Consider the following 26,056-nt stretch of genomic DNA (forward strand, 5'->3'; position numbering starts at 1 on the left):
GTGAAGCATTTAAAAACATGAAATAGTGTTCAATTTAAGCTGTTGGTGAAAAAGTTTTCTTTTTGAGAGGAGCTTTGAAGGGGGGAAACAGGTTAGCTCTACATATTTGCTTTTTTCAGTAATGTTACTTGAATTTGGCAAAAGTCATTTATTTATTAAGATAAACATAATTGAAACAAATAAACAAAAAGCCCTAAAAACCAAAGCAAACACTTATGTTTCTCAGGGCTCTGAATATAAGTTACATTCCATGGGGGATATGCCTGGGAAGTATTTGGAGGTCACTATGCTTTTAAGTTTATCTCCAAATTTTAAGACCAAATATTCTTTTGTGCCAAATAGTTCTTTTCATTTAAGTTTGTGGGAACTGAGTCATTTAGCTGCCACTTTGACTAAATTTATTTGACAGTCAGGACAGGGTTATGTAATATTTTAAATACTGTCATTTTCAAATACTTTCTAATATCCCTGCCATTTCATCATGAGTCTAGAGATTAAAAATTACAGTCCTAGAAAGGCATGCATGTTTCACTTGACGGGTAGGTAGGATGCTTATAAGCATGTGCAACAAAAAGATTGTAAATCTTTTCCCATCCCTCCTTTGGGAAGATAAATGAACTTGTCTTAGGATTTCCTTCACACGCACCACCACCACGCCCTGCCCCTCTCCCCCTCCCTGGTTTTCTCTTGGTTCATCTTCAGAACAATCTATATACATGATGTTCTCATGACATTTGCCTTCGTCCCTTGTGGGAAAAACTTTACAGTTAGAAATTGAGATGTCCAAGTGCTGTGAGAAATGGTGAATGTACACAGAGAACTGGTGAAAATGATCTCTCAATTACTTGATTTTTTTTTTGCGTTCCCTTTGCATTCCCTAGAGGTATGTCTCATTCTGAGATCTCTGACCATAGCCCATACCACCACTTATCACATCTATAGTATATTTATTCTCACTTTTCCTAATTTATCTCACAAATCTGTGGGAGAAATAAGTCAGCCAATAGCTTTTTTTTAGATAGCTGACCCACAAACTGAACTTTTACAACACAATTCCTAGTGCTGAACCTCAGTTCCCTGGGCACCTCATCCCTCTGCTCCTTGCTGCAGAGTCAGACGACCTTCCTGAGTGTCTGGGAACTACTTCTCTTTGACAGAGAAAAGGCAAAAGTTAAAGGAAAATAAGTTTTCTATCTCTCTGCTGTGCCCGTGTTCTCAATGTACTTGTAAAAGTCCATCTTCTGTAAGAGGAGGAGATTCATTAAAGTTCACTTGTTCAAATAGCTCTTTCCCATCTGATGCCATTACTCCTGTTGGAAATACCACTGTGGAATCTCTCTCAGTGAGCTGAAATGTTGACAGAGTATTACTCTCACATCTTTTCACATAATAGATGTGTTCAGGTTTTCTCATTCTCTCCTGCCTTTTTTTTTCCCCAGTAGCTAGGAGAACTTTTAGTTCTGTTGCACAGCTTAATCAAGTAGAACTAACTAAATTTTAGCATTTGACAGAAGAGATGGCAATTCTGATTTCATCTCAATCTCAGCCTTTCATGCTGTATGGTAGGAAGTGAAGTGTAGACACCAGGCATGTTTTCAGAAAGCACTTTACTGATTACAGTTGTGCTAAGACCACTTCTGTGCTCTGCAGAAAAATGATTAGTGTGTGCTTACTCACCTGGTCAGTTTTTCTCCCCTATTATTTTTTTTTAAAAAAAAGCTATGATGGGCACTTCATGGCCTAGAAACAGTGAAAATGTTTTGGCTTAACGTATGGCTGAGGCCTGCATTATGATGAATGGTTTGAGGGGTTTGTCTTGTAAATAATCTATCACACAAATCACATCTCTTATTCTCTCACGCCTATGCAGCCCCTGCATAGTACCAGGAGGAAGGGGAGAAAAAATGGGAAAACTAATCAGAATAGTGCAGCAGGAGAAAGGCAATTGTCAGTCATTTTCATACCATCAGAGAATTGAAATACGGGGCTTTCAGCCCCTCAAGAAGTGCTGCTCAGCAGGGAGTGCTCTGGAACAGAGCATTTTCTAGTTGCTGTCAAGTATTTGTGTCCTTTTACTCCCCTTCCTGTAGCTCCAACCTTGCAGTTGTTTCTCTCTCTTCTTTGAAAACTGTCACTTTGCCTTTTCATTTGTCACTTAGGAGGAATTAATGCATTATTAATAAATGTTTAAAGCCATTGTTGTAACAACGGTAACAAAAATTTTTAATATGCTCATTTGGTATCCTTACAGTCGACAATAAGCAAAGTTTATGTTAAAACTTTGGAAAACAGTCAACTTTGAAAGAGGTAACAGAAAGGGAAGAAATTATTCTACAAATAGCTCATAGCCAAAGAGGCCAAGGACATTTTCACATAACATCTGCATAAAACCAGGGGATTATTTTTTTCCGTTCAGGAAGCATCAGCCTGTTATGCCTGCTCTGCAATGTTTATGCCACTGTGTGAATACATCTAGTGTTTCTGATGGATGACCACTTCAAAATGGCTTTGGGCAAGAGTCTTGAAGTACATGTTCCCCTAAGTGTTAAATCAGCTTCTCAGTAACAATCTTTCTCCTGTGGCAAGTTCCAATTAATATGAAATCTTTAGAGAAATGGAAGTTGTATCCTACAAGTTCTGTTACTTTTATGTATTTAAGATGAGAATACTTCTCATGCCATGCTGCGTAGATGGAAGGTGATCTGGGACTTCTTATGTCCTCATCCCTCTTCACTACAATAAACTTAATATTCAGCCTTTAGTTTCTTCCAGTGTGGTATGCCAAGAGCTTTTAAAAATGTGCTTCTTGCACTACCCATATGCCCAGAACTGAAAAGTCCTTGACTGCTTAGCATCAGCTAAAAACATCAGTGTGTTATCAACAATATTTTCATCCCAAATCCAAAACACAGCACTACACCAACTACCAGAAAGAAAATTAACTCTATGCCAGCTGAAACCAGGATGATCTCCCATCATTTATTTTTTATACCACACCACAGTTACTGGTTAAATTATTAAAAGCCAGAAGTAAAAAGCTTCTCAGGCGATAGAAATGGATTAGATTAAAATTAAGCTGACATAATCCTTTCTCTAAAACTGCTGATTCAGTACGTGCACAAGTTTATCAACATATTTGAGGATAAGGGAGAAGGATAAATTCTTCCATAGTTTAGGAATGCTTTGGCTTGATGTTTCTGACAGCATAGAGAACATACAGTGCTGTTTTAATTGAGAAATTTATGAAATTACCATTTTTTTCCAGTAGCACAAATGACAAGCTCATTTTACGTTTGCACTAATTTAAGCACCTGCGTAGGTGTACGTGATCTGTCTGATTTCAACAGGGATGGATTGCACGAGCAAGAGTTGCAAAATAGGGTCTCCGTCAAGAACAGATTATGGTACAAGAATTCAGACTCAAATTTTCAACTGGCATATGTCATTTATCACCTTCAGTGTTGGCACCACTGCAAGCTTCCTACCAACCACCTACCATTATACATTTATGTCCTAGCTGGTATGTCATGGACAGGCTGTGAGGTAGGACCTTTGGGGTTTGTAAAACATGCTGCTTCTCTGGAGAACTTGAAAGGAAGATGCTCGGCTCTCCAGTAAAGATCTTGGAAATACCAAAATAATAAAGAACATGACATTAATGGATTTTTTTTTATTTATCAGTGACAGCTTGTGACATCTTTAAAAAGAAATCATCTGTGATCTAGCCATGTGGTTTATTCCCCTGTTCAGTTGCAGTTGTGACTAAATGAAGATTAAAAATGGTATTGAAAGGCGGTAGAGCTGGCAGGGGCTGCCTAAAGATGAGTGAAATCCGTCGTCTGACAGAATTCAGTCAATAGGCACTTATCGAAAGTTATAACATCTTGTGATCTTTTTATAAAGTAAATCGGAGTTCTGAGTCTAGCTCCCAGGCTCTGCTAACTGTGTTGCAACAACCCTTACCCTCCAAATTCAGCCTTAGATGGCCACTTCAGATAAAACTTTCAGAAGTGCCCGAGGAGGCTGATCTGCTTTCAGCTCCCTTGAGGTGGTCATAGCAGAAAGTGTGGTTTTGATACAAACACAGCATTGATGTATCTCCACTTTTACAGTCAAATTTGGGTTTCCAGATCTCTGAACGCATATGCTGCTTTGTGTAAGTTGATCATCCTGGCTGTGTGAGCACTACTTCCTATGAGGGTGATATTTTGTTGTTGGAAAATAAATGGAGGTATTGTTTTGGGTATTTTCTGTTATCTGATACGTATGTCTAAATGTGCAACCGTGATGGTGTTTTCAGATGGTATATATCAAAACACTTTATCTATTAAATATGTGAACAAAATGTTGTTTTCCTATGTGCTACAGGCAACTGTCACAGCATCACGTAGCAGTGCCTGCCTGTGCAGAAGTCCTCCCTAAAGGACATACCACCCACACTGCTTGGCCAGATAGTTAAACCTTGGAATTGATCATAATAATAATTCACTGCAGTGAGAAAATTCTCTGCAACCAACTTCAGCTTTTTAAAGGTTTGATCTAATCTCTTATAGCTACAGTAAGAGGCTGATCAAAGGTAGTGAAAGCTGGTGTTAAAGGATTAGCTGGGTCACATTGAAATATGCTTTAAAACAAGCCCAGGGACCTTTAGCTTTACTGAAGCAAGTGCACAAAAAAGATTTTTAGACTAACTCTTTCTGACTTTAAACAGAAAACAAACTGACGGATTAAATCTGTGGGTCATTCCTTTAAGGTGACATGCATAGCACTTTATGTAGAATAAGCCTGGAACATATAAGCAATGATTGAGTCTTGCAGAGCAAAAATACAATGCAGAATTAAAAATTATTTATGCATGTGCCCAGTTTACAGCATATTTATCTTCATTTGATGTTTGACCATAAGTAATTCGTAGCTTCAGTACAGTTCCCTTTAATTTGAGCTGATCTCTTCTCTCCTTCCTTTCAATTTGCTGTTGACGGTATCTGGCACAGACATACTTTATCTCTGGCTGACAGGTGAAGATGAGTATTTCTTTGGAAAGATGTTGATGCCACTCTGTGGACCATATCAACCTATTCTTTTTTTTTACTGTAATTTCCTCATTGAAATCAACTTAGAAACAGAGAAAGCATCATACAGATCTATACATTGCTCAGCGAGAAAAACTGTGAAAGTTTTCCAAGGCTAGATGACTACGCTTGAATCAGTGTCACAGGAGACCAAGCATGCATCTCCTTGCTTCTAGAAGTGTGGTGTTCCGTGATTGGTAGGGGTAAATATTTTTGCAAATATATAGCTATTTACCCACTTGGGAGTGCTTTTACTGTTACTCTTTCTTAAGGTTGACTTGATGTAGTTACATGGCACGTTACATTGCATGATCAGTAACATTTTCCTGCAATCTTTATTTCACTATGAATCAGCTGCCACGACTACATGTGGGTACTCCTTTACGTCAGGGATGGTGGTGTTTCGCTCTAGTGTTTCCCATCTGGTAATCTGCCGTACCCTAGCAGATATAAGTTTTCAGTTCATAATTCCCTTCTTCAGTAGACCAGTATCTTGGCAGGCCCAGCAACTCAGATTTTTCAAGAGCATCATCGTTTGTTGGTGGAATTCAAAGTTGCATCTCCATTGGGAAGGGGCATGGCTTGGAGAACTTGCCCTTTCCACCGAGTCCAAAAGCAGATGCATCACTACCTGGATTAAGCCTAACTCAAAAAGTTTAAATGTAAACCAGAGGTGCATGAAACCTCTTTTTTTATTTGATGAGTAGCATCAAATCTAATCCTGCACAAGGTTCACCAGTTTCAGTAAACACCGAACCTGGTTCCTCTAAGGTATCATAAGCCCTTTTGAAAAATGCAGCTTGGGTTGTATAACCCAACATAAGATGTATATGACATTCCAAGTAACAGTTTATGAAGTTTGTCAGACAAAAAAACCCCAAATGTATAGTTTCTTCCAAAACCTACCAGCCTGCGTGCTAGATCGATGGGAGTACAGGAGAGTGTGTGCTGTCCATCAGGCATTTTTTAAATAGGTTTGTGTATTTAGCTGTGGTAAATACAACAGCACAGGTCTCTCCATCTCATAACATGTTCCATTCAGTCATAGATAAAGACTGTTGTTGATTTTTTTTCCCTGAGGGAACATCAAGTTAAGATTTCGTCAGAATCCCCAGTGGCACAGCGCTGTAGTCATTAATGTTCTTGGTGCCATGGCAGCCAGCACAGCCAGACATCGACTGGGGCTGGAAGCTGTTAGCAAGAGATAAGGCAGGTCAATTGTGTACTGCCATCAAATATTTAACTATTTTAGAGATACAGAAAAATGGAGATGCAGCAGATATAGGTGATTATTGATAAGGCTTCAGGTAATGAAGACTTCTCACCTTTTTAATTACCCATGCATGAAGCCCTATATACTGGGAGAGCATGGATGTAGAGAGGTTGGGAAGCAACTACATCTCTGCACATATTGCAAATTGCTATGAGGATGAGTCTGAAACAAAACTTGGCTGATTTGTACATTTTGTTCATTCTTATACAGTTCTGGCTTGTTAATGTACATGCCATGCTCATGTGTATCCAGTTTTTCTGTTGTCATAAATCAGCAGTAACAAGCACACGGGCAGAGTTACATTTACAAGAGTAATTATCCCCTGCAAGTAGAAAGGGGCTGGTTGTCGTTGCCATTAGTGCATGGTCAGGATATGACAGCAACGCAGCCTGTGGTGTGTTACACCCTGTTAGACCATATAGGAGGTTGTACACTGTCATAATTGAAGCTTTGTTAGAAAAAGTTTGAAAAGCCTTGGAGACCTCATAGTTACTATGCTTCAGCTTGGGGATAGGACGTCCCAAATTCCATTCATTACCCTCTGTGATTTCACATTTTTATGATTATTCTGATTGTCACCATATTGCTACTGACAATGCCACTGCAACTGGCATTTTCATACTCTTCTAATTTAAATTCTGCAAACCAATTCATGAATGTTAGCAAAGATTAAGGGTGTGTACATTTTTTCCTGCCCCGTGAACAAGGGCAGGATATTTCTTTGTGTGCAAATGGTTGGACTAGCTGGCTGCTGAGTAACTGCGTGGTCAGGTTTAGCATAGGTGAGGGTTCATCCAAAAATGTAGTTCTTAACTTTAGATTAATCTGGTTCATTATTCTTTTTATTAAAACTTGCTTTTGAGGCACAGAAGCTGTGGTGTTATGTAGCTGGTTGGCCCCGTGTGAGGGAGAGAGCAGAGCACAGAGTCAGGGGGAGAATTACCGAATGATGTTTGCATCCAGGTTGATTCTTTTCAAACTATTTGGCAATTATTTAAGGAGAGAAGATAAAAATTGGTCCAGAGCGCAAGCAGGGCAATGAAACTGTAGGGCCACAAAATATATACAGTGTGTAATTCATGTAGCTTTACTAAAACCGTGAAAGAAAAATTATAAAAAACTCCAGAAACCACAATATAGTTGCTGGCAGATGACTGGTATGGGCAGAGAGGAGACTTGAGGGTTTGGGTAGGGCCACGTGCATGGTACATTTTGCCAGGGATCCATCTTTCCCTCATAATTCTTTCCTTTTCCCCAGAGCATTCTCAGACTGCGTGTTGTGGTGCATCAAGCCTCCTTTCCAGCTTGTGTTATGTTATTCATGGGGCTATGGATGTTGATTGCTTAATCAAATCACAGTGAAATTTTAAATTATGGATATCTCCTACAAGCAGTCAGCAAAATTTAGTAAGCAAGATGAGAATACAGAATGAATTCACAGGACACTCATCAGATAACCGGTTATGCTTTATTATTGCCCCAATTTACTGTAACCATCAAAACACCCTGTTAGTACCACTTAAGAGAAATTTGAACACCAAGGAATGCAAGCAATCAGAGAGAGGATAAAAAAAAAAAGAAAGTCTACAAATTATTCACCAAAATGAGTTTTTTATGAAGTTTATACAACATTGCTGTTGAGAGAGACATTACCTACTCAAGCCCATGGCAGGGTGCAGTCAGTGAGATGTACAAAGGTGGCATTAACAGGGCATTAGCTGTGTATGACAGGGTTTGTACCACAGTTGTTTTCTACAGTGGTGAAATCTTAGACCAGTCCTCATCTCAGGTGACTGAAGCTACAGATGACCAGGTTCTTCCCTCACTCCATTCAGGGCAAATGTTTTCGCCAGACTTTGGATATGAATTTGTGATATGAATAGATTTTATGAACTGGGTGGACAGGGATATGGGGTATGGTTGGGTTTTTTTATGGTAAATTGTTTTGTAGTAGCTGCATACATAAAATAAATGGTCCGTGTGGATGTTTGGCACTTCCTCGTTTGGAGTGCAGCAAATGCTGAAAGATGAAGCACTGGGTCGTGCATGCATCAACTTCTGTAATGGAAACCTGGATTGCAGCGGGTGCAGACAGTAGTGCACACAGAGCCAGGAAACATAGAATAGAATGGCTTGGGTTGGAAGGGACCTTAAAAATCATGGCATTCCAAGTCCCATAGTTCCAAAACCTTCCACTAGATCAAGTTACTCAAAGCCTTATCCAACCTGGTCTTATCAACCTGCCCAGGGATGGGGCAGCCATGGCTTCTCTGGGAACTTGTTCCAATGCCCCACTACCCTCACAGTAAAAATTTTTTTCTAGTATCCAATCTAAATCTACCTTATTTCAGCTTAAAACTGTTCCACCTCAACCTATCCCTGCGCTCCCTGATAAAGAGCCTCTCCCCAGCTTTTTGTAGGCACTTTTTAGGCACTGGAAGTAGACTATAAGGTCTCCCTGGAGCCTTCTCTAGGCTAAACAAGCCCAACTCTCTCAGCCTGTCCTCATAGGAGAGGTACTCCAGCCCTCTGATCACCTTCATGGCCCTCTTCTGGACTTGCAGTAACAGATCCCTGTCCTTCCTGTGTTGAGGACTCCAGAACTAAATGCACTGCTCCAGCTGAGGTCTCATGGAAGCAGAGGAGAGAGGCAGAGTCACCTCCCTCAACCTACTGGTCAAACTTCTTTTGATGCAGCCTAGGATATAGTAGGCTTTCTGGGCTGTACTAAATAATATAAAAGCATGATGCTACATCTGATTCCTCACTACTATTGGTTGCACTGCAATAGTTTAGGGAATAGCTTCTCTCCAGGAAAACTTCATGTGACTTCACTATTGCTGTTGACTGTATCTGAAAGGGCCCCCTTCTATGACAGGGAAAGCAGAGGTATGGAGTAGAACAGACAGCAAATGTTCAGCACTTCCCAGAGTTAAGAAAAAATTGCATTTGGAAAAAAAGATATAATTTTACAGAACTGCATGATGAAGGAAAGTGCAAACCTAACTCATGGAGTTCACCATATCTGGATTTAAATTGTTGTTGTTTATTACATACTGGGATGAGCCTCACCTTTCATTTCAAAATGTCTCAAAATTATTTACTACTCTTCCAAATGCTGTGCTGCCGCAATTATAGCTTGGGTTGCTTGGGACTGTTGCAAAGGTAGGATTTTCTTAATTTTCTTAATTTCATATTTGTTTCTTGCCGTGCGTAATGAAGCCTAATGTTTGTGCATCAAGATCTACAGGAAATGCTGCAAATCTTGTTTCGCACTATAAAACAATTCCTGCCTGTCCAACACGGGTGACATAGTAGGTGATAACATAGAAATTATAGGAATCATTAAAGATTGGATTAATCTCTGTACTTTCAGTAAAGCCTATAAAAAATAATAGTGTATTGTACCACACTGTTCTTACTAAAAATGATAAATGATCCCCATTTTTTGGCTAATACTAATTTCAAAATTTCATTCTTCTATTCAGCTTTATGGTTACCATAATCTTGATGTTTTAATAGCTTTTCCCATAATAGCTACAGAGACCTTTTTAAGCGGCAGCCCTGACTTGGATTTAAAAAAAAAAAATCAAGAACAGTTTCTTGTACTAAAAGGCAAAGACAAAATAGTATGTGTGTGACAAGACAGAAGACCAAAGAAAGCTATTTTGGCAAACCATATAGTCTAACTATAATAATTACTCATAACAGAATTTCTGTTCAGCTTTCAGTAACATTTTTTTCTCCACTTCCTCTCATTTGGAGAAAATTTAAAATCTGCAGGGTCTTTAGCTTTATTTTTTGTCTTGAGCAGAGTAATCTGGGGGCAGCATAAGTGAGACTCATAGTTTTAATAGAGTTTATCATTGGATGCTTTAGAAAATTGATGAGATCTAAATGTGATCAGGAACAGTATACCCAGGAGGGCTGCATGCTTTGCTGAGCAAACAAAAAAAAACGTGTAGCAAGGCAAAGTGATGCAACTTCTGCTACTTGGTGCCTCATTTTCCCCAGGGTGAGTGGAAGCACTGGGGTCTGGAGCAGTACCAGGTGAGCTCAGCTTCTCCAGAAACTCAGCCATCGTCCACCGCTGTGGTTCAGCACTGGACTGCCAGGTTTCTCTGCTGGTGCCCTGGCAAGTGGCTCAGAACATTTCTTCTTGGGGGACAAAGAAGAGTTTATCTGCACTCTGATAATAAAATTGAAAAAAAAAACAGGCAAAAATAAATTCAGCCTAATGTGTAACTTGAGATCCACAAATTGTCTGTTACCGCTTGTTCTTTTTACTGAAAGAGTCTGCGTCTATAACTTAGGTAAACGTTTCAATCATACACAGTCACCAGGAGCCATCTCAGGCTGTATTTTAAGTGTCTGTTTACACAGTTGTTACAAATTGTCTGTGGGATGTGAACTGACTGTCTCTTCCAGAGCAATTAGTATGTGAAACCTTATCAAAAGAAATCTGTCAAGTTTGAAAAGCCATAAATATTGCACTAGGATCTCCAAGGAAATCAAAGTGAGTTTGATACAGTAGTTATTTACATGTTGCCACATAGGCAAATGCACTTATAGATGCTCCAGTCTGCATTATTCCCTGTGCTTTATATTCCATTAGTCCCACATTATTTGAGGGAAGGAGAATGAGAATTGTCCGCTTGTTTTAAATATTATACAGCAATAATGGATGCTCCTTACAGCTAAGGCGGTATAACTCGAGCAATTGTGTTTTTCTGGACAACGATAGGAAGGCAGAGCCTTAATGTCAGATCTTCATTTTATTCCTCAGTTTTGTAAGACCAGATTAATAGAGTTTGAAGATGGCTTTGGGGGAAATTTTGATGGTCTGTGCTCTAGAAATAGGTCTCCTTTAGTAACTCCGAGGTTGGGTTCCTCTGTGTGGAAGAATCTCAGATCCACCATCCTTTTGGTGCTCGCTTTACTCAATCAGACCTCTACTATTGCACTACTTTACTTTTCCTCCTCCTCTCCTGCAGCCCACTTATGCTGGGTTTTCAACCTAGCACTCAGTTCAAATGACAGAAATATTCAAATTTCTAGTAACTGAGGCAGAGGCTAGGAAAAGCTACTACAATGATCATAAGATTGGAAAGCCTGTCTTTAAAATGAAGGCAGAAGAGCTCTTGATGGCTCTCACCAGTTAAGAGGCAAGAACACTTTAAGCTAAAGTCATCTTTAGCCCAGAAGCACACAGCTGTAGACTAGTAATGAAAATATTTAACCTGGAAATTAGAGGGTTCTTGGCAATTAAAGTAATACCGGTTTGCATCAGAAAAGTAGAACAAAACCGCTTGCTGCTTCTAGGGTATATTAATAAGTAGGACTATGTAAACTTCTGGGGAAGGATAGAGTGGGAAAGAGATTGTGGATCTAGAAAGACCCTCCCGATTCTGTGTTTTTCTGGGGAGTGCGTGGTTAATTCACTATGGCACAGTCAGTGCAAGATGTTGTATTGCAGAGCTTGGGGAGCTTTGGTGGAAACCTTCTGCATGAAGATTCGCTCAAATTTGAATGCCTCTGTGCATTTCCAGAGCAGTGGCGTTTGTTTGCCTATTGCTGGATGCTTCTGGAAGAACAAGATAATTGTTCACCAACAGTAAATCAAAAAAACCCAGCCCAAACTTAACTACTTGCAGAAAATAATAAGCCAGCTGAGAAGTGGTACCTTGTTTGCTCTGAGTATCCTCTTGACATCAGCATGAGGTTACTTATAATTAGATGCACATGTGTAAATGTGATGATTAGATATTCCCACATAAACATAATTATCATATCTTCCTAAAAGTCCAAGCAGGCATTCTATAATCCTGTTGTTAAAAATAAATAAATAAAAGCCTAACAGTCTGCATTCAGCCTCTTATATATGTAAACAGTGGAACATGAGGGCAGAATATATTTTCCAAAGTACCTAATGGTAGCTAAGGTCAATTACAGTTATGACTCATTAGAGTATTTAGCTAAGAATATGCTTTTTAGTGTAATTAGTGTTCCCTTAGAAAACTGCAGTAGTCTTGTATTCACTTTAGTTCTTCAAGCATTTTCAGGGTGTTCGGGCATTAGTCTTGAGCAAATATAATAGGGTTATATTGCATTAACCTCACTTAAAAACTCAGCAACCACTTGTGACATTTCTCCTGCTAATTTTTTTTATTTCTCAAATAACTTCTAAAGATGAATTATAAAACATAAAGTACTATTTGATTAGTCATATAGAAGATTACAGCTGCTTAATTTAGTGTTCAGATTTTTGCTGATTCAGAAATTCCAAAGGAATAAAATGTACAGTGTGTGATAACATGGTTTGGCAGATCCTCCTCTGAACTGTCTTTAAAAGAAAAAACAAAATAAGAAAGAAAAAAATCATTACTCAGGCTGAAATGTTCATAGATGAGATTCTTGTAAAATGTATTTTGTTCTAGTTTGGAAGAACTTGAAGGAGCAACAGGAATATTAGATCCATGTGCAGGCTCAGAAGTGTCACAGTTGGAAAGCTATATTTGTAGCCATAAAGATGAGAACTTATAAAATGTTAGCCTTTTTATCATTTCATGGGCTGTGATAATTTCCCTGACCAAAGTGGGCAGGGAAAAAATAATTTTCAGGGCTCTAGCTTTGACTTGGGATGGAGCTCACCGTGAGACAGTGGCCTGTGGGGATTTGCACCTTGTCTCTAATGCTAGTGGTACCTTGTGCTTCCAGAGCTCACCTATGCATGGATCTTCAATGAATACCCAACCTTCGTACACCAGGACAATCGCCGCTTCGTTTCGCAAGAGACTGGGAATTTGTACATCGCAAAGGTGGAAGCTTCAGATGTGGGCAACTACACGTGTGTGGTGACAAACACAGTGACCAACAGCAGGGTCTTGGGTCCCCCCACCCCGCTAATCCTCAGGAACGATGGTAGGACTTAGAGATGGGATACTGGGGGCTGGGATTGGAGAGTTTGTTTTGTTTTCTTTGACTGGCTGTCACCCAAAAATTCAGGAATGGCCTGAAATATTTGTTGGGGTAAAGGGAGAGATTTTCCCCTTTGCAGATTCCGTGAGGCTGGAGAGCTCTGCTTTAGCCATGGATCAAAGTCACAGGCAGTGGTGAATGTGTGATGCTGTGGCCAAGGCTGCTCTTCCTACCACTGAAACAACTCTCAGTATCAGACAATAATTATAAAAGAAAAATCTGGTGACACTTGGCCAAAGACAGGAAATAAAATGGATTTTTGAGTTTGAATATACTACAGTTTTGCTCATTTTATGCAGTCCAAAAGTGAACAAAAGCACTTTGTTGTTTCGGTAACTGTTAGCTCAGGCTGTATTTCCCAGCAGAATTGGTGCTATTTTTAGCAGCCTGTGGAATAATACATAAAAGCTAGAAGAAATGAAAAGAGGATTTCTAAATATATACATTCAATTGATTTGTATCGTCGTCATTTTTGAGTAGATAAGAAAAATAAATTCACATGTTAATTTGCAATTAAAATTAATTAAAACTTGTCTGTTTAAAGAATAACAGTTAGGACAATTGTTCCATAAATAGAAATGTATAAATAGAAACTTCTTTTAGAAGATCCATTGTCACCTAGTGGTATTAGACAAAAATTCCTCACTTGTAAAATACAGGCTAGTTGCGCCCATAGCTGTCCCCTTCACATTAACATGAGTTCTGTGGGTGAGGACTTTGGAAATGTTGTTGGTGATGAGAAAGCACCACAGTTAGGCTGGGAGGGGTGAAGATCATAGAATAGAATCATAGAATAACCAGGTTGGAAGAGACCCACCGGATCATCAAGTCCAACCATTCCTATCAAACACTAAACCATGCCCCTTAGCACCTCGTCCACCCGTGCCTTAAACACCTCCAGGGAAGGTGACTCAACCACCTCCCTGGGCAGCCTGTTCCAGATGACTGCTTTTCCAAGTTTGTGCCATATCTGCTCTCTGTTACATGGGAGTCTTCATTTCTGTAAACACAGTGGCAGTAAATCTGTCCCTCTGAGTCAAGAGTAAGTCATCTAATGTATGAAAGATAAAGAGGAATATTTAAATGTGTCTCAATAACATTTTCAGTGTTGAAGAAGAAATATTTTTAAGTACTACATTAACAGGACTTTTATGCAACCCTTACCTAGCTGAAAGTGCTTCCATTTATCACAATCAAGCTCGATGTCTGCTTTTTTTCCGAGACGGGGCTGATGCCAAGATGATTGCTAGGCAGCCTGATTGTAAAGTGCCTTGCCAAGGGCTTTACCCCCGTGCATCTCTCCTCCACGCACTCCGCTTTATTTACAGGGACCGATTGCCTTCCTGAGGTAATTCACAGGAATATTCTTCGATTCCTTTGAAGTGCACTCTGCTGTTTATTAAAGATATGAAACTTTAATTGAACCTCTGAGAGCCTGGGGAATACATTGCTGAGTTAAACAGGAAAGGTGCTGTTGTATCTGCAGAGCCAAAGATGACTGTACTTCAATAGGATTGCACTAGTATTACAGGCAAGCTTTATTTTAAAAATCAGCAGGTCTCTGTTTTTCATTGCACATAAAATAAGCCTATAAAATCCAAGTATAATACGCTAGCACACTTGAAAAGAGAGATTATAGAAGTTGCTTCAGAAGTGTGAGCAGCAGAACTGAGCAAAATGCGAGGCACTTTGTATTTCCAATGGCAGAGTTGTCCTGTTTAGCTTTTGTATTCACATCTGACACGTCCAGTATATCTTAATATATATGACATGTTATTTTCTTTACAACACTTTATTGTTAAATTAGTAGGCTCGGAGGCTAGCTCATTAACAATTAATGTTTCTGTTCAATTTAATTTCAATTAGTGAGTTAAGTGGAAACAAAAATCATAATGTAACTCTCCCAATTCATTTACATTGTACTGAGCTGCTTCTCTGGCTGCTGCCCTCGGAAGGCAGCATATCACAGCTGTAGGGTCCTTGTGCAGCTCAGAAGGGGTGCGGGGTCCTCCATCACCCCAGCAGCTCCTGACTTATTGAGGGGTTAACACAGCTCTTAGGACCTTCAGCTTGGTCTGGAGGGCTGTGTCCCAGCTGGGGTAGTCCAACCTCCTCCATCCTTCATAAAATTGCCTATTGCTAAATGTTTCAAAGTTATTGCCTGGTTGGCTTTGTATTGATATACCTTTTGTGAATTCCAAATAAGTCCAGGTGCTTTACAACACTCTCCTTGTGAAATTTATGCTTTTCTCAAAGATCAAAGTTATTTTTAAACTCCAAAACATTTTTTTTGCTGCCATGCAGAATTAATTATATGTCCTTGTAGTTTATACATAGCCCCATTACTTTGAAAGAAACAGGTGGTGGAGTGAGATACTATGCAAAAGGAATACTGGTGATGTAGAACTAACAATAGCACCTATATTTGTTTTTTTTTAATTCTTTGACACTGACCTAATGAAAGAAAGAGTCCAGAATCTTCAGCCTTGTCCTTTTGTGCTGATGATAATCTCTCACTCAAAAACTTTAAAATTTCCCAGTTCTGGAGCTGTAGGAGGACAACAGAGTTCAGATGCTCACCGTTCTGCGGACCCTATGCTGTTCAATACCAAGAATTTCAATTGTTTTAACAGATAGGTGTATGAATCATGTGGTTTGTATTCTTATTGTAGCCAATGTGCAAACTGCGTATTGAACTGATGAACAGCCCTTGTTCCCCAGAGCAGCTCAACAGTGCAGATCTGCGTGTGCAGGATGGCACATGCTGAGCTGAAATCTCACCCGCGAGAACCCTGAGGTGTCTATTCCCATTTCTTCTTCAATTTATGACACTAATTTTTCTAGGCTCAGTTGTGAATCTTTTAGGCTTTTTACATCAAGTACCTGCCGTCTTTGTCATTGTTATTTTACTTGAATGTAATCATCCTGGAAAAACAGCTTTTCCACATGTATTGCAATGCTTGCTTTATAATGCCAGGCTGTTGAGCTGTAATCTGTAAAAGGAAAAGATATGGGTGTAGGGAATGAAATCAGATCCCGTAGGCAGATTGCTTTCCCCACCTGTGCCTTTGGTGATTCTGTTTTGCTTGTTTTCAGCTGTGAGGCTCCAGAGTTACAGATCTCCTGATGTTGTTTGCAGCAGCTTTTTGTAACTGGTGGTTCATGCTCTTGTTGACAGAATTCAGGTTCCTTCCCTTTCACTGTTCTGTGGAAGCAGAAGTTGCCTTATCCTATTAGTTATCCCCAGACAGCTTTTCGTCCTTGTAGAGATAGGTATCATAGAGGGTTATGAGGTGGTGGTGGGAACAAACTGTGCCAAGGCAGCCGTCACAGTCACTGAGAGCTCAAGATCTGTTCTTCTGTGGACAGAGGTTATCTGACGATGATAAATACAGTGCACAAAGTACAGTGTGTGCTGAGAAAAGGATGGTTTTCTTCTATGTTTCTTAATTCCTTCCCACAAATACATGCAATTGCCCTCTATATAAATACTGACAAGTAGCTGTATGGATTTGTGACAGTAAGGATGCTTGCAGTGCAGGTGGATAAAATTACAATATTATGTAATTGCCACAGTCCCCAAAACTGCACATTTGCAGTGTGGGACCTGTCCTCCTAAAGTGTTCACACATATTCCAGCACAGGTCTTCAGGAAAGACAAGCAGGTTTCCCTTTCACATAACATAAGTGCTAGCATATAAAAGGAAAAAATAAAAGATATTAGGATTTTCCTGTTTTCCCAAGGTAATGAGGTTGGGGTTTAGCTTGAGTTCTGCAAGGATAGGAGTTAGTCCTGACCCATACCAGTTAGCCCTAGTTATGGAGAAAGGTCTCTCTAAACTATTTTTGTGGTAGGAAATAAAAGAAATAACTAAATATGTATGGCACCAAAGACTGATAATGATCCTAAAGCCTGAATTAAGGCTTTTGTAGCACGTACTGAAGTTCAGACAGAGAAAGGGTTTAAATTTTAATGGCTATTTACTAAACAAGCCGTCTGGCAGCTCACCACAGGATGTGGATGGGAAGAGAAGGAGAAAAGGGAATAAGCCTGCAACACTGTCTTCTCTGTTTAATAAAGAGTCTCCATTGTATGGCTCTCCTGTCCCCATCAAAGGCATGGTTTCTGCACTGTGTCCCCTGAAAGGGCTGCAGATACCGAGGGTGCCATTCCCACTGCCACCACAGCACCTTTGCAACCTTCTAGGCTACCCCAACCCTGCAGCAAACACATCAGCTAGAGCCTGATAAGAGCACCCAGGTGTTTACAACCACCACTTCTGCAGTGCTTTACTTCCTCTCTTTAAAATGCACTTCAGATTTTTTACATCAGAATTAAAACAGTTATAGTAAGAAAGAACTGAAATAGTTCTGAAATAAAATTGCCATCAGTGGCAGCTGTATGGGCCAATTAAACTCTAACATTTCACAGGTGTTGTCAGGAAATGCATATCATCTCCTCAGACAAATCAGCTTCCTTCTGAATTCCTGGGACTTTAATCCAAAAGCAAGTTTTTTAAGCCTTGAAACTTGAAGAAATATATGAAAGCCTCTGAAATGCATGGCTGTCAGATGTTAAATAACGCAAGAACAGCAGGAAAAATATGGACTGTCTGCCTGGAAATAGTCTTAGATTCGGGATACAGATAGCTCAGCTGCTCTGATGTTTCTCCTATAAAGCGGAGAAAGCGGAACTCACAGCATACCTTGCACGTGTGTGTGTGTGTGCACGTGTGTGCAGGTTATAATTGCAGTGGGAGCCTTGTGACTTTTCCAGGTACAAGTCCTGATTTTTAAGTGGTTAGAGTTTGTAGTAAAACTGGTAAAACAGCTGCCCACATGCTTGTAAGAGCCAGAGCTGCAGGGGTGTGGGTAACAGTGGCTGGAGCTGTTGTCCTGTGACCCCCAGTTGCCCTTCCATCCCCATCTGGGGTTTTGTCATCCCCGGGATTAGAGCTCCCCAGTCCCATCTCAAGGCAAAGAAGTGGGAATTATAAAAAGAATGACTGAAGAGAAGGCAAAAAGGCCATTTTTCCTCCCTCCTATTCCTGTCACCTTCTCTGTCAGGTGAATAACATATTAATAATACATTCTGCCTTAATTTCCTAAATGGCCCGTTAGTGTCACACTATACTTTACAGCCTGCTTTGCCTAAGGGACCTAATTTCTGTTAGGAAAGCAGTGGAGGATATGCAGAAGGAACCATTCTTGTGAAGTTTTTGCTGGTTGAGGTCTGGTTTGTAGCTGGCCGGTCAGCGGACAGGCAACTCCTCAGGTTAACTCCCTCTCTCCCTTGTTATTTGGCCACTGTGTCATCTCCCACCTTCCGGCTGGCTGCTGGTGGAGCCTGTGAAGTGGGTTCATGAGGAGCCATGTCCCATTATGCTCATGCACCTGGGATGGGGTTAGGGAGGAGTGGCTGGTGGCACAGGCACTGAGAACCTCTTCAGCCATCTCAGGGAGGGTGATGGAGACCATAAGGTCTTCACGTAAGTCTCCAACCTGAAAGCCAGCATGTTCCAAAGTGAGACAGCCACCTGAGTCTAGTCAGGCTTTTGGGGGATGCATCACCTCAAAAGCTCTTCCTCTGCCAAATTTTTAGTCTTCATTGCAGAATGTGGAAATAATCTTGTGGAAAAGATCTCAGTGAGTTCTAATATCAGTAGAACAGTGCTACTGTTCCCAAATGTTCCCACTGAACCTTGCCCTTGAACACCACTGGGCAGCAGCTGGTTTTGGCTTGGCTGAAACACACACAGCAAAAGTTTAGCATGGGGTCTGGGGAAATTTAGTCGAGATTGCTAGTCACAGTCAGGAGAAGAGAGGATTTTCCATGACACTAACTGTAACAGATAATTCCAGCTCTTCACGAGAGCTGCAATGTTAATGTGCAAAGGGCCAATGAGTAGTGTGCTCTATAATTCTTGTTTGTATACTACGTAAACACTGGAGCACTGACAGACTCATAGATTTCCTGCTATACATGCTGGTCAGGATGTGACTATGGAGGGAATTATTCATATCATTAATAAACATTTAATTTTGATGACTGATGTTGTACAGCAGCTACTTTTTATATAACGTAGGAGCAATGCTTATTTGCAATAAATGGATGAGGGTGATCTAGCCCGCTATTGTACCAGAAAAGGTAGTAATACAGGTCAGCAAGTAAAGGGAGATTCCTCATACAGAGCGTTTTCAGCTTGAGAAAAAAAAAAAAAAAAAGGCTTTTCTTGCAGCTTCTTTGCAAAGCAGAGGGACGGAAATCAGCACTGCAATCACAGGCCACCCTTAGCAGCCCTGCCTGAATGTATGTGAAGGGATGCTGTCTCATGTCTCTGTTACCCCTGTTATTTCATTTCTGTATCCGTGCATGTTGGTGGCGTTTTTCTGCAGCAGCAGAAAATTCAGCACTGCTCCCTCCTCACAGCCCATGGACTCCTTGCCTGTCCCGTGCTTGGCCTATGTCCAGAAAGCGCCGCACAGTTAAGATTTAAACTGCAATCATCAATTAACTGATAATCACTATTGGTGAAATTATATGTGCTGGTTTTAGGACAGTACAGTGACTAGAAATGTAGCCATTTATCATTAAGATAATGGCTTTTTATGTGCAAAATTTTTTAAACACAATTTTATAAAGAGGCTGCCATGATACATGATATACTGTGGCAGTAAAAATAAAGAAATTACCCGAAGAGTATGTGATCTCTGTGCATCTAAATCTTGAAGTTAATCGAAGTCTTGATTAGCTCCAGTGCTTTTAAAACTTTTTCTAATGGCTATTGGTTCCGCATTTCATTTTCTAGAAGGTGGTGAACCTCCCTTATTATTGCTTTCCTTATTTCACAAGTTAAATGCAGAAATTCTGAATATTCAAAAGCAAGAAGTAACAGAGCCATGAAGAAATTTTAATCTTTGGCAGATGGTGTGGAGCACTGGTTCAGATTTTCCTCTGGCAGTAAATGGGAAAAGAGCCCACACTACACGGCTGTTAGAAACAAGCCATGTTTAAAATGAATGGATTAATTGGGCAAGTAATGATGTATAGAACAGCTCTGTGCTAGCACGGGAACACTTGTGAATTTATTGCAAAAATTCAACCAAGCCTTAGTATCTATTTTATGTTCACAGGGGTGATGGGAGAGTATGAGCCGAAAATAGAAGTGCAGTTCCCAGAAACGGTTCCATCTGCAAAAGGAACAACGGTGAAGTTGGAGTGCTTTGCCTTGGGGAAGTAAGTTTTGATCCATTATTAACATTCCTCCAGCTTTTAATTTTCATAGTGTTATAGTGTTGTATTGTAGAGTTTGCAAGACTTGCAAATCATTCACTTTGAGAGTTCATAACAGACAAGGGACTTGGGGAGCAGGAGGTTTGCTCACCAAAGATATAAATCCCCAAGGAATAGTGAAGATGTAACTTATTTTGTAAAGATTTGTGCATCTCCTGTTCTGAGGTTCCGTGTGACCCTTAAACTACATCTCTATCTAAAGTAAACATGGGCAACACTTACAAAATAAAATGTGGGATGGGTAGGAAAATGATTGTATTGGCATAACAGAACCCAAAAATCAACTTTGCAAACTGTATATTTATAAAATACAGTTGTCTGCTTTTAAGACTGTGAGCATGTACACCATTGGGGTGTGTATAGGTATGTATATTTATATTATATACAAGCCAGCCATAATAAAATTACTCCAGATCCTGTGCCAGAATCTTCAGCCTGGTTGTGTCTTCATCTTCAAACATGACAGTGTTACGCTGATCAGACAACAGCTTGTCAGGACAAGACCTATTGGTTTTGGTATCAGTCTTATTTTGCTTTATTTTTCTTATTTAGCCCAGTTCCTACAATTAGCTGGAGGAGAGCAGATGGGAAGCAGATACCCAGAAAAGCCAGGAGACACAGGTCAAGTGGACTTCTTGAAATCCCAAATTTTCAGCAAGAAGACGCTGGACTCTATGAGTGTGTAGCTGAAAATGTGAGAGGGAAAAACGTTGCAAGAGGACAGCTGACATTTTATGGTAAGCAGACTGCCTGCTTTCAGGGCATTTTATTGTATCAAGTGCAATATGCAGTAAATATTTTGTGAGAAAGTAATTGGGGGGAATATTTTTTAAATCACTTTCTTTTAAAAACTACACTTCTCAAAAAGGTTGTAATTTGAAATAAAACTTGTCTGAATGGTGCATATTAATTGAGAATGAGAGCAGCTGGAACAAAAGCACATTGCTGGAAAGACATTGGTATGGTAGCAAGCAGAAAGCACTTGCAGACTGCTTGTTTGTCTTCTTGTGGCTGTGAGGGTAAAGCAGTATTCAGGTTGGAGCATCATCGTGATTACACCTTGGGACTTATTATGTATTTGTTGCCCCAGCTTGTATTAATAAATGTTAATTGCTTATAACCAGTTAAGGACTGCTTTCAGAAGAGGTCGCTGGTTTCACAGCCTAGAAAGTTGAGATTTAACCCTAGCAGAGCTGGCAGAGTCCTCTTCACCAAATGACTTCCTACACTTGCTCTTCTTACACTGAAAGCAGGACCATTGATGAGGGAACAATAAAAATGTAAATCATCAGCTTCATAGGCCTTCTATGTTAAGTAGAAGATGTGTTAGAGCCTCTAATCCTGATACAGGTGTCTGCCCATCCCCAGATTTCTACTGGAAACAACCCTGTCTTGCAAAGTAAATGAAATGTTTCTAGGAGATTCACCAAGCTTGCAGGAAGAAAGATTTACCTTTTCTGAGTTACTGTAGATTTACACACATGGAGGTGAACAAGAGTCACAGAGAGGGGGTATAGGAGTACGAATGGGCTGTTGATCTGGGACTTAATTTCTGTTTGAGATTTTTGGAGGGGAGAAGGGTGCAGCTTACATAACCTGCACGCAGGCATGGAGAGACATCCCCACGATGATAAAAACCTTTGGCTTGTTGCTGCTCTGTTATCATCTTCAGGAGCATAATAGAGTGTCATTCTTGATCGAACACATGGAGACAAATTCAGTGTTTTCTCCCCCAAATGCTCCTGAGGGCCCAACTTCTGGCAGCAGGGTAGATTGGGTTGAACTCCAGAGATGAGACGTATGTTTTCAATTTATAGTAAATTTGCTGCAGAAAAGGAGTTTGAGAACTAATTCTCCTGGCAAAACTGAGTTTAATTTGCTGAGTCATGGTTTGTTGTGTTTTGTGTTGGGGGGGTGTTTTTTTTTAAAAAAAGGCATATGTAGCGATATTTTCAAATTTAAAATATTTCTAAAAGATTTCATTTCTAAATCAGAACTTATCATGCTTCCATTTTAAGTGAACCCTTTTTGAAAATAGAATAAAATATGAAAACATTAAAACATTAAAATGGAGTGAAATAGCAAGAACAAAGTGAAATCTTTCATGTTAATGAAAGAATCTGATTTTTTTTTAAATTAAAGAATACGGAGTTGTTTTAATTAAAAGATTTTGAAGATTTCTTTTTCTATTCATCAGACAATGTGTGTTTCTCCTCATTTTTCTCATGTGGACAGTAAAGGAAAAGACTCATCATTTATACAGTTTTGCTCAATCCACAGCCAAACTCGCCTTTCTTGCAACGTAGTAAATCAAGCCTTTGCTATACTCCCACCATAGCATATATTAAATTATAATCTCGTTGCTATAATGAATTTACCAGTCTGAATGCCATACTTGAAAGACTGCATATCCTACACAAAAGCTGCCACCATGGCTAGTGCTGGTTTTTACACTCAAGATGGCATTTCAGCGAAGAAGTTCAAGATTTTATGGGAAGAGGAGTGTCCTCTCTTTCTGTGGTGCTGGGAACTATCTTTCTGTCCACTTTTCATGTGAGTAGAGGAATTCTTTATAGAGAAGTTTTAGTCTGCCTGCCACTTCTGCTAGTTACTGATTTTAAAGGTAATAGACTAAAATATCATCTTCGTTGTCTTGAGGATGATGAGTTACTGGTTTGTAAGTATTCAGTTTTCAAGGACAGCCTGTGTCTGGCGAATATTTAATACTGGAAACAGATCTCTTAAAAAAAATTTGCTAGGCTCTGGAGTTTACCATGGCAGTGAAATTCTTTCGGGGGAGGTAACTAACTGTAACCATTTTATACAAGTAGTTGAAACTGAAAGTGATTTTGCTTCATTGATTATTTTTCTTTTTAAAGCTGAGAAGTTTAATGTCATTAATGAAATACGGCTGTAATGTTGTCAGAACTTTTCAAGTGTCTTGTGGTGGGTCAGGGCTGGGTCCCAGAGAAGGGAACACTCCAGTGGATGTGATACAGGAGGGCAGATGTGCTACCTATGCGTAGTGACATGCTCTGTCACAACGTGTGCCCTGGAGATCACAATCTGTCTCTAACAGCATGACTCCTTTCAACCCATTTATCTCCCTTTCTGCATAGTATAAAATAAAAAAAAAAGAAGAAGAAAAAGAGAATGAAATTCAAATTTGCCTGCTTGCTGTAGATAACCCAGCATTGCCTCCGTTGTCAGCTTCTTTCAGTGCTCCTGGAAGTTGTCAAGGAAGGTTGACTTTTGCTGTATTTCATTCTTGTATCAATGTTTATTTTTTCCTCAGTTAGCATATCAGTGACTCTGAAGTTGTTTGACATTCTTGTTGCAGCAGGAAAGGTTAATTAAACGTGCAAGATCCATTCTTCCTCCATTTTCTGTGCTTTAAGCCCCTGCAACAGGCCGTGTTTTATTGCTCTCTAAAAGCATTTGTTGAGTGCTCTATGTCCTACTTGATAGATAGACCTACACAATAGAAAACTTGTTAATGTTAATGCAATTACAGTGACTTATATGTGTTTTCTTCACTGTTACAGCTCTGAATGACATATCACTTGTTTCATTTCTGTCTCTTGTTCTGACTGCCACTGCTAACCAGATAGCATGTACCTCAAATTAGCTCCAGAGAACTAGTGAATTAAACTGCAAAACCTCTCTTTTCCACCCCCTTTAAGCAGCCTTAAATGCACATTGCACTGCATTCCTGGCTTTGCAGCCTGTTCCTTGCAGACCCTGTACCGGCTAAATCCATGTGGCTGAGGGAGGTGAGGTCCCCAGTGTTAGCCAGCGTTGGCACAGCTGGAGCACGTCACTGCCACGATGCTGGCTGCACAGACACTTCTGCTTTGAGTGCCTCTTCTCCCACTGAACTCGACAGCAAGGGTCTGCCTTGCCATCAGCTGTGTGTTTTGATCTGCAGCATTTTGAGAGCATTCCCATTGACCTGATTCTATTTTTAATCAGGCTACTCATAAATTTTAAATTTGATAACGTTCTGTGGGGCTAAAATTTATATCCTGAACAAAAAGCAGTGCCAAAGATTTTTTTTTTTCCTTGGCAGAAATACTGTAAACAGCTTACCTTAGCTAGCCAATTTTGAAAGAAATTGCCTTTTCATTCATTAAAGCAGCATCAAGGAAATGCTTATTTATTATGATTGTGAACCTTTTTTCATTCATTTTAAGCTTAGATGCTATTTCAGTGCAATTCTCCTTTGTCAGACAATCGGTAACATGTCAAAAGTTGCCCTGAGTGTAGGACAAGAGGTAACAGGCAGATGCACATGCACAATGGACTCTTAAAGCATTGTTGTGTCTGCTCATTCCTGTTTTCAAAGCCTTTCCCATGACAGACAAGAGCCTCATGCCCCTCTACAGCTCTGCTGATGTGCCGTGGCCAGGTTCTTTCTGCTGACCATCGTCAAAAATCTCCATACCAGCATATTGCTCTCCAGGTTATTTTTAAATATAGGTGTATTTTTACGCAAAGTGTGAAATGAGATGTGAGTGCTGACTCTGCATCACATGTGTTGCTCCGAGGTCTTCCAGCATTTCTCACAAGCTTATACACTCCCAACCCAACACCTTTCTGGCAAGCCAAGGCAAGGAGGAAAAAATTGCAGTTAAAATGGTTTCTGAAAGTGTCAGCACAGCAGCATCTGCACTAGCAGGGACACAGTCTTATTTGTAACTAATTGCAGTTCTTTGCAACATTTTGTAAGATATTCAGCAGAAGCCATTTAATTGACCGGACCGCTTTTCAGATTAAATGCTTCTCAAATCAAAGTCCCACTAGGAATTTATACAGCTCCTTAATTTTGCAGTGAAAAGACTCCCCTTTTCATCAGTGGACTTGTGGGGTTTTTGTGTGAAAGCTACTTTATGCCACTCTATAAAACAACCTCAAATGTAAGTCACATTATGCTCTTCATTATGGTTAGAGGTCTAAAAAGGAAATTTGCATAAGTAAAATTTGGGGAGTTGCATTTGGGGAGTTCCATTTAGCCCTCAGATCAAAAATAATTTGTTAAAAATTCAAAGGTACATGAAATAACATGTGTTTCTGGACTGATAAAAATGCAAGAAAATTCACAAAAATAGGAAAAAATTGTTTTATTATTAATTATCATTTACATGAATCACTAAAGAATGCAGCTTGCTACCTGTTGTGCAATAAATTACCTATTGATTTCTCACTTTTAAGCATCTCCATGTTCGTTTTATTTAAAGTTCTCAAATCATATGTTGTTTCAGAATATCGTACAAATTTAACTCATTCTGCACAGAGAGTAAGCATGTTTCTCCTCCACTTTTAGTTTTCCAAAGGGTTGCTGGAAACCTGCTTATAGGAAAATCAATTTTTAGGTGATTCAGAAAATGTGCTCAAATTATTATCATTTTGTCTTGGAAAAATAGCTCTCCAGCAGAGGAA

The 26,056-nt window shown here is 39.8% G+C and overlaps 1 protein-coding gene across 4 annotated transcripts in view; it reads left to right on the forward strand.

The window, feature by feature from the left end:
* CNTN4 (contactin 4) overlaps nucleotides 1-26,056 on the forward strand; it is a 332,207-nt gene that overhangs the window by 235,185 nt on the left and 70,966 nt on the right. For all 4 annotated transcript variants that reach the window (XM_069866137.1, XM_069866140.1, XM_069866138.1 and 1 more), the window contains 3 exons: nucleotides 13,063-13,266; nucleotides 20,458-20,560; nucleotides 21,170-21,354. In XM_069866137.1, coding sequence (XP_069722238.1) covers nucleotides 13,063-13,266; nucleotides 20,458-20,560; nucleotides 21,170-21,354 — 492 coding nt within the window. The remainder of the gene's footprint in view (nucleotides 1-13,062; nucleotides 13,267-20,457; nucleotides 20,561-21,169; nucleotides 21,355-26,056) is intronic.

Source organism: Phaenicophaeus curvirostris, chromosome 11, assembly GCF_032191515.1.
Source record: "Phaenicophaeus curvirostris isolate KB17595 chromosome 11, BPBGC_Pcur_1.0, whole genome shotgun sequence".
NCBI lineage: Eukaryota > Metazoa > Chordata > Aves > Cuculiformes > Cuculidae > Phaenicophaeus > Phaenicophaeus curvirostris.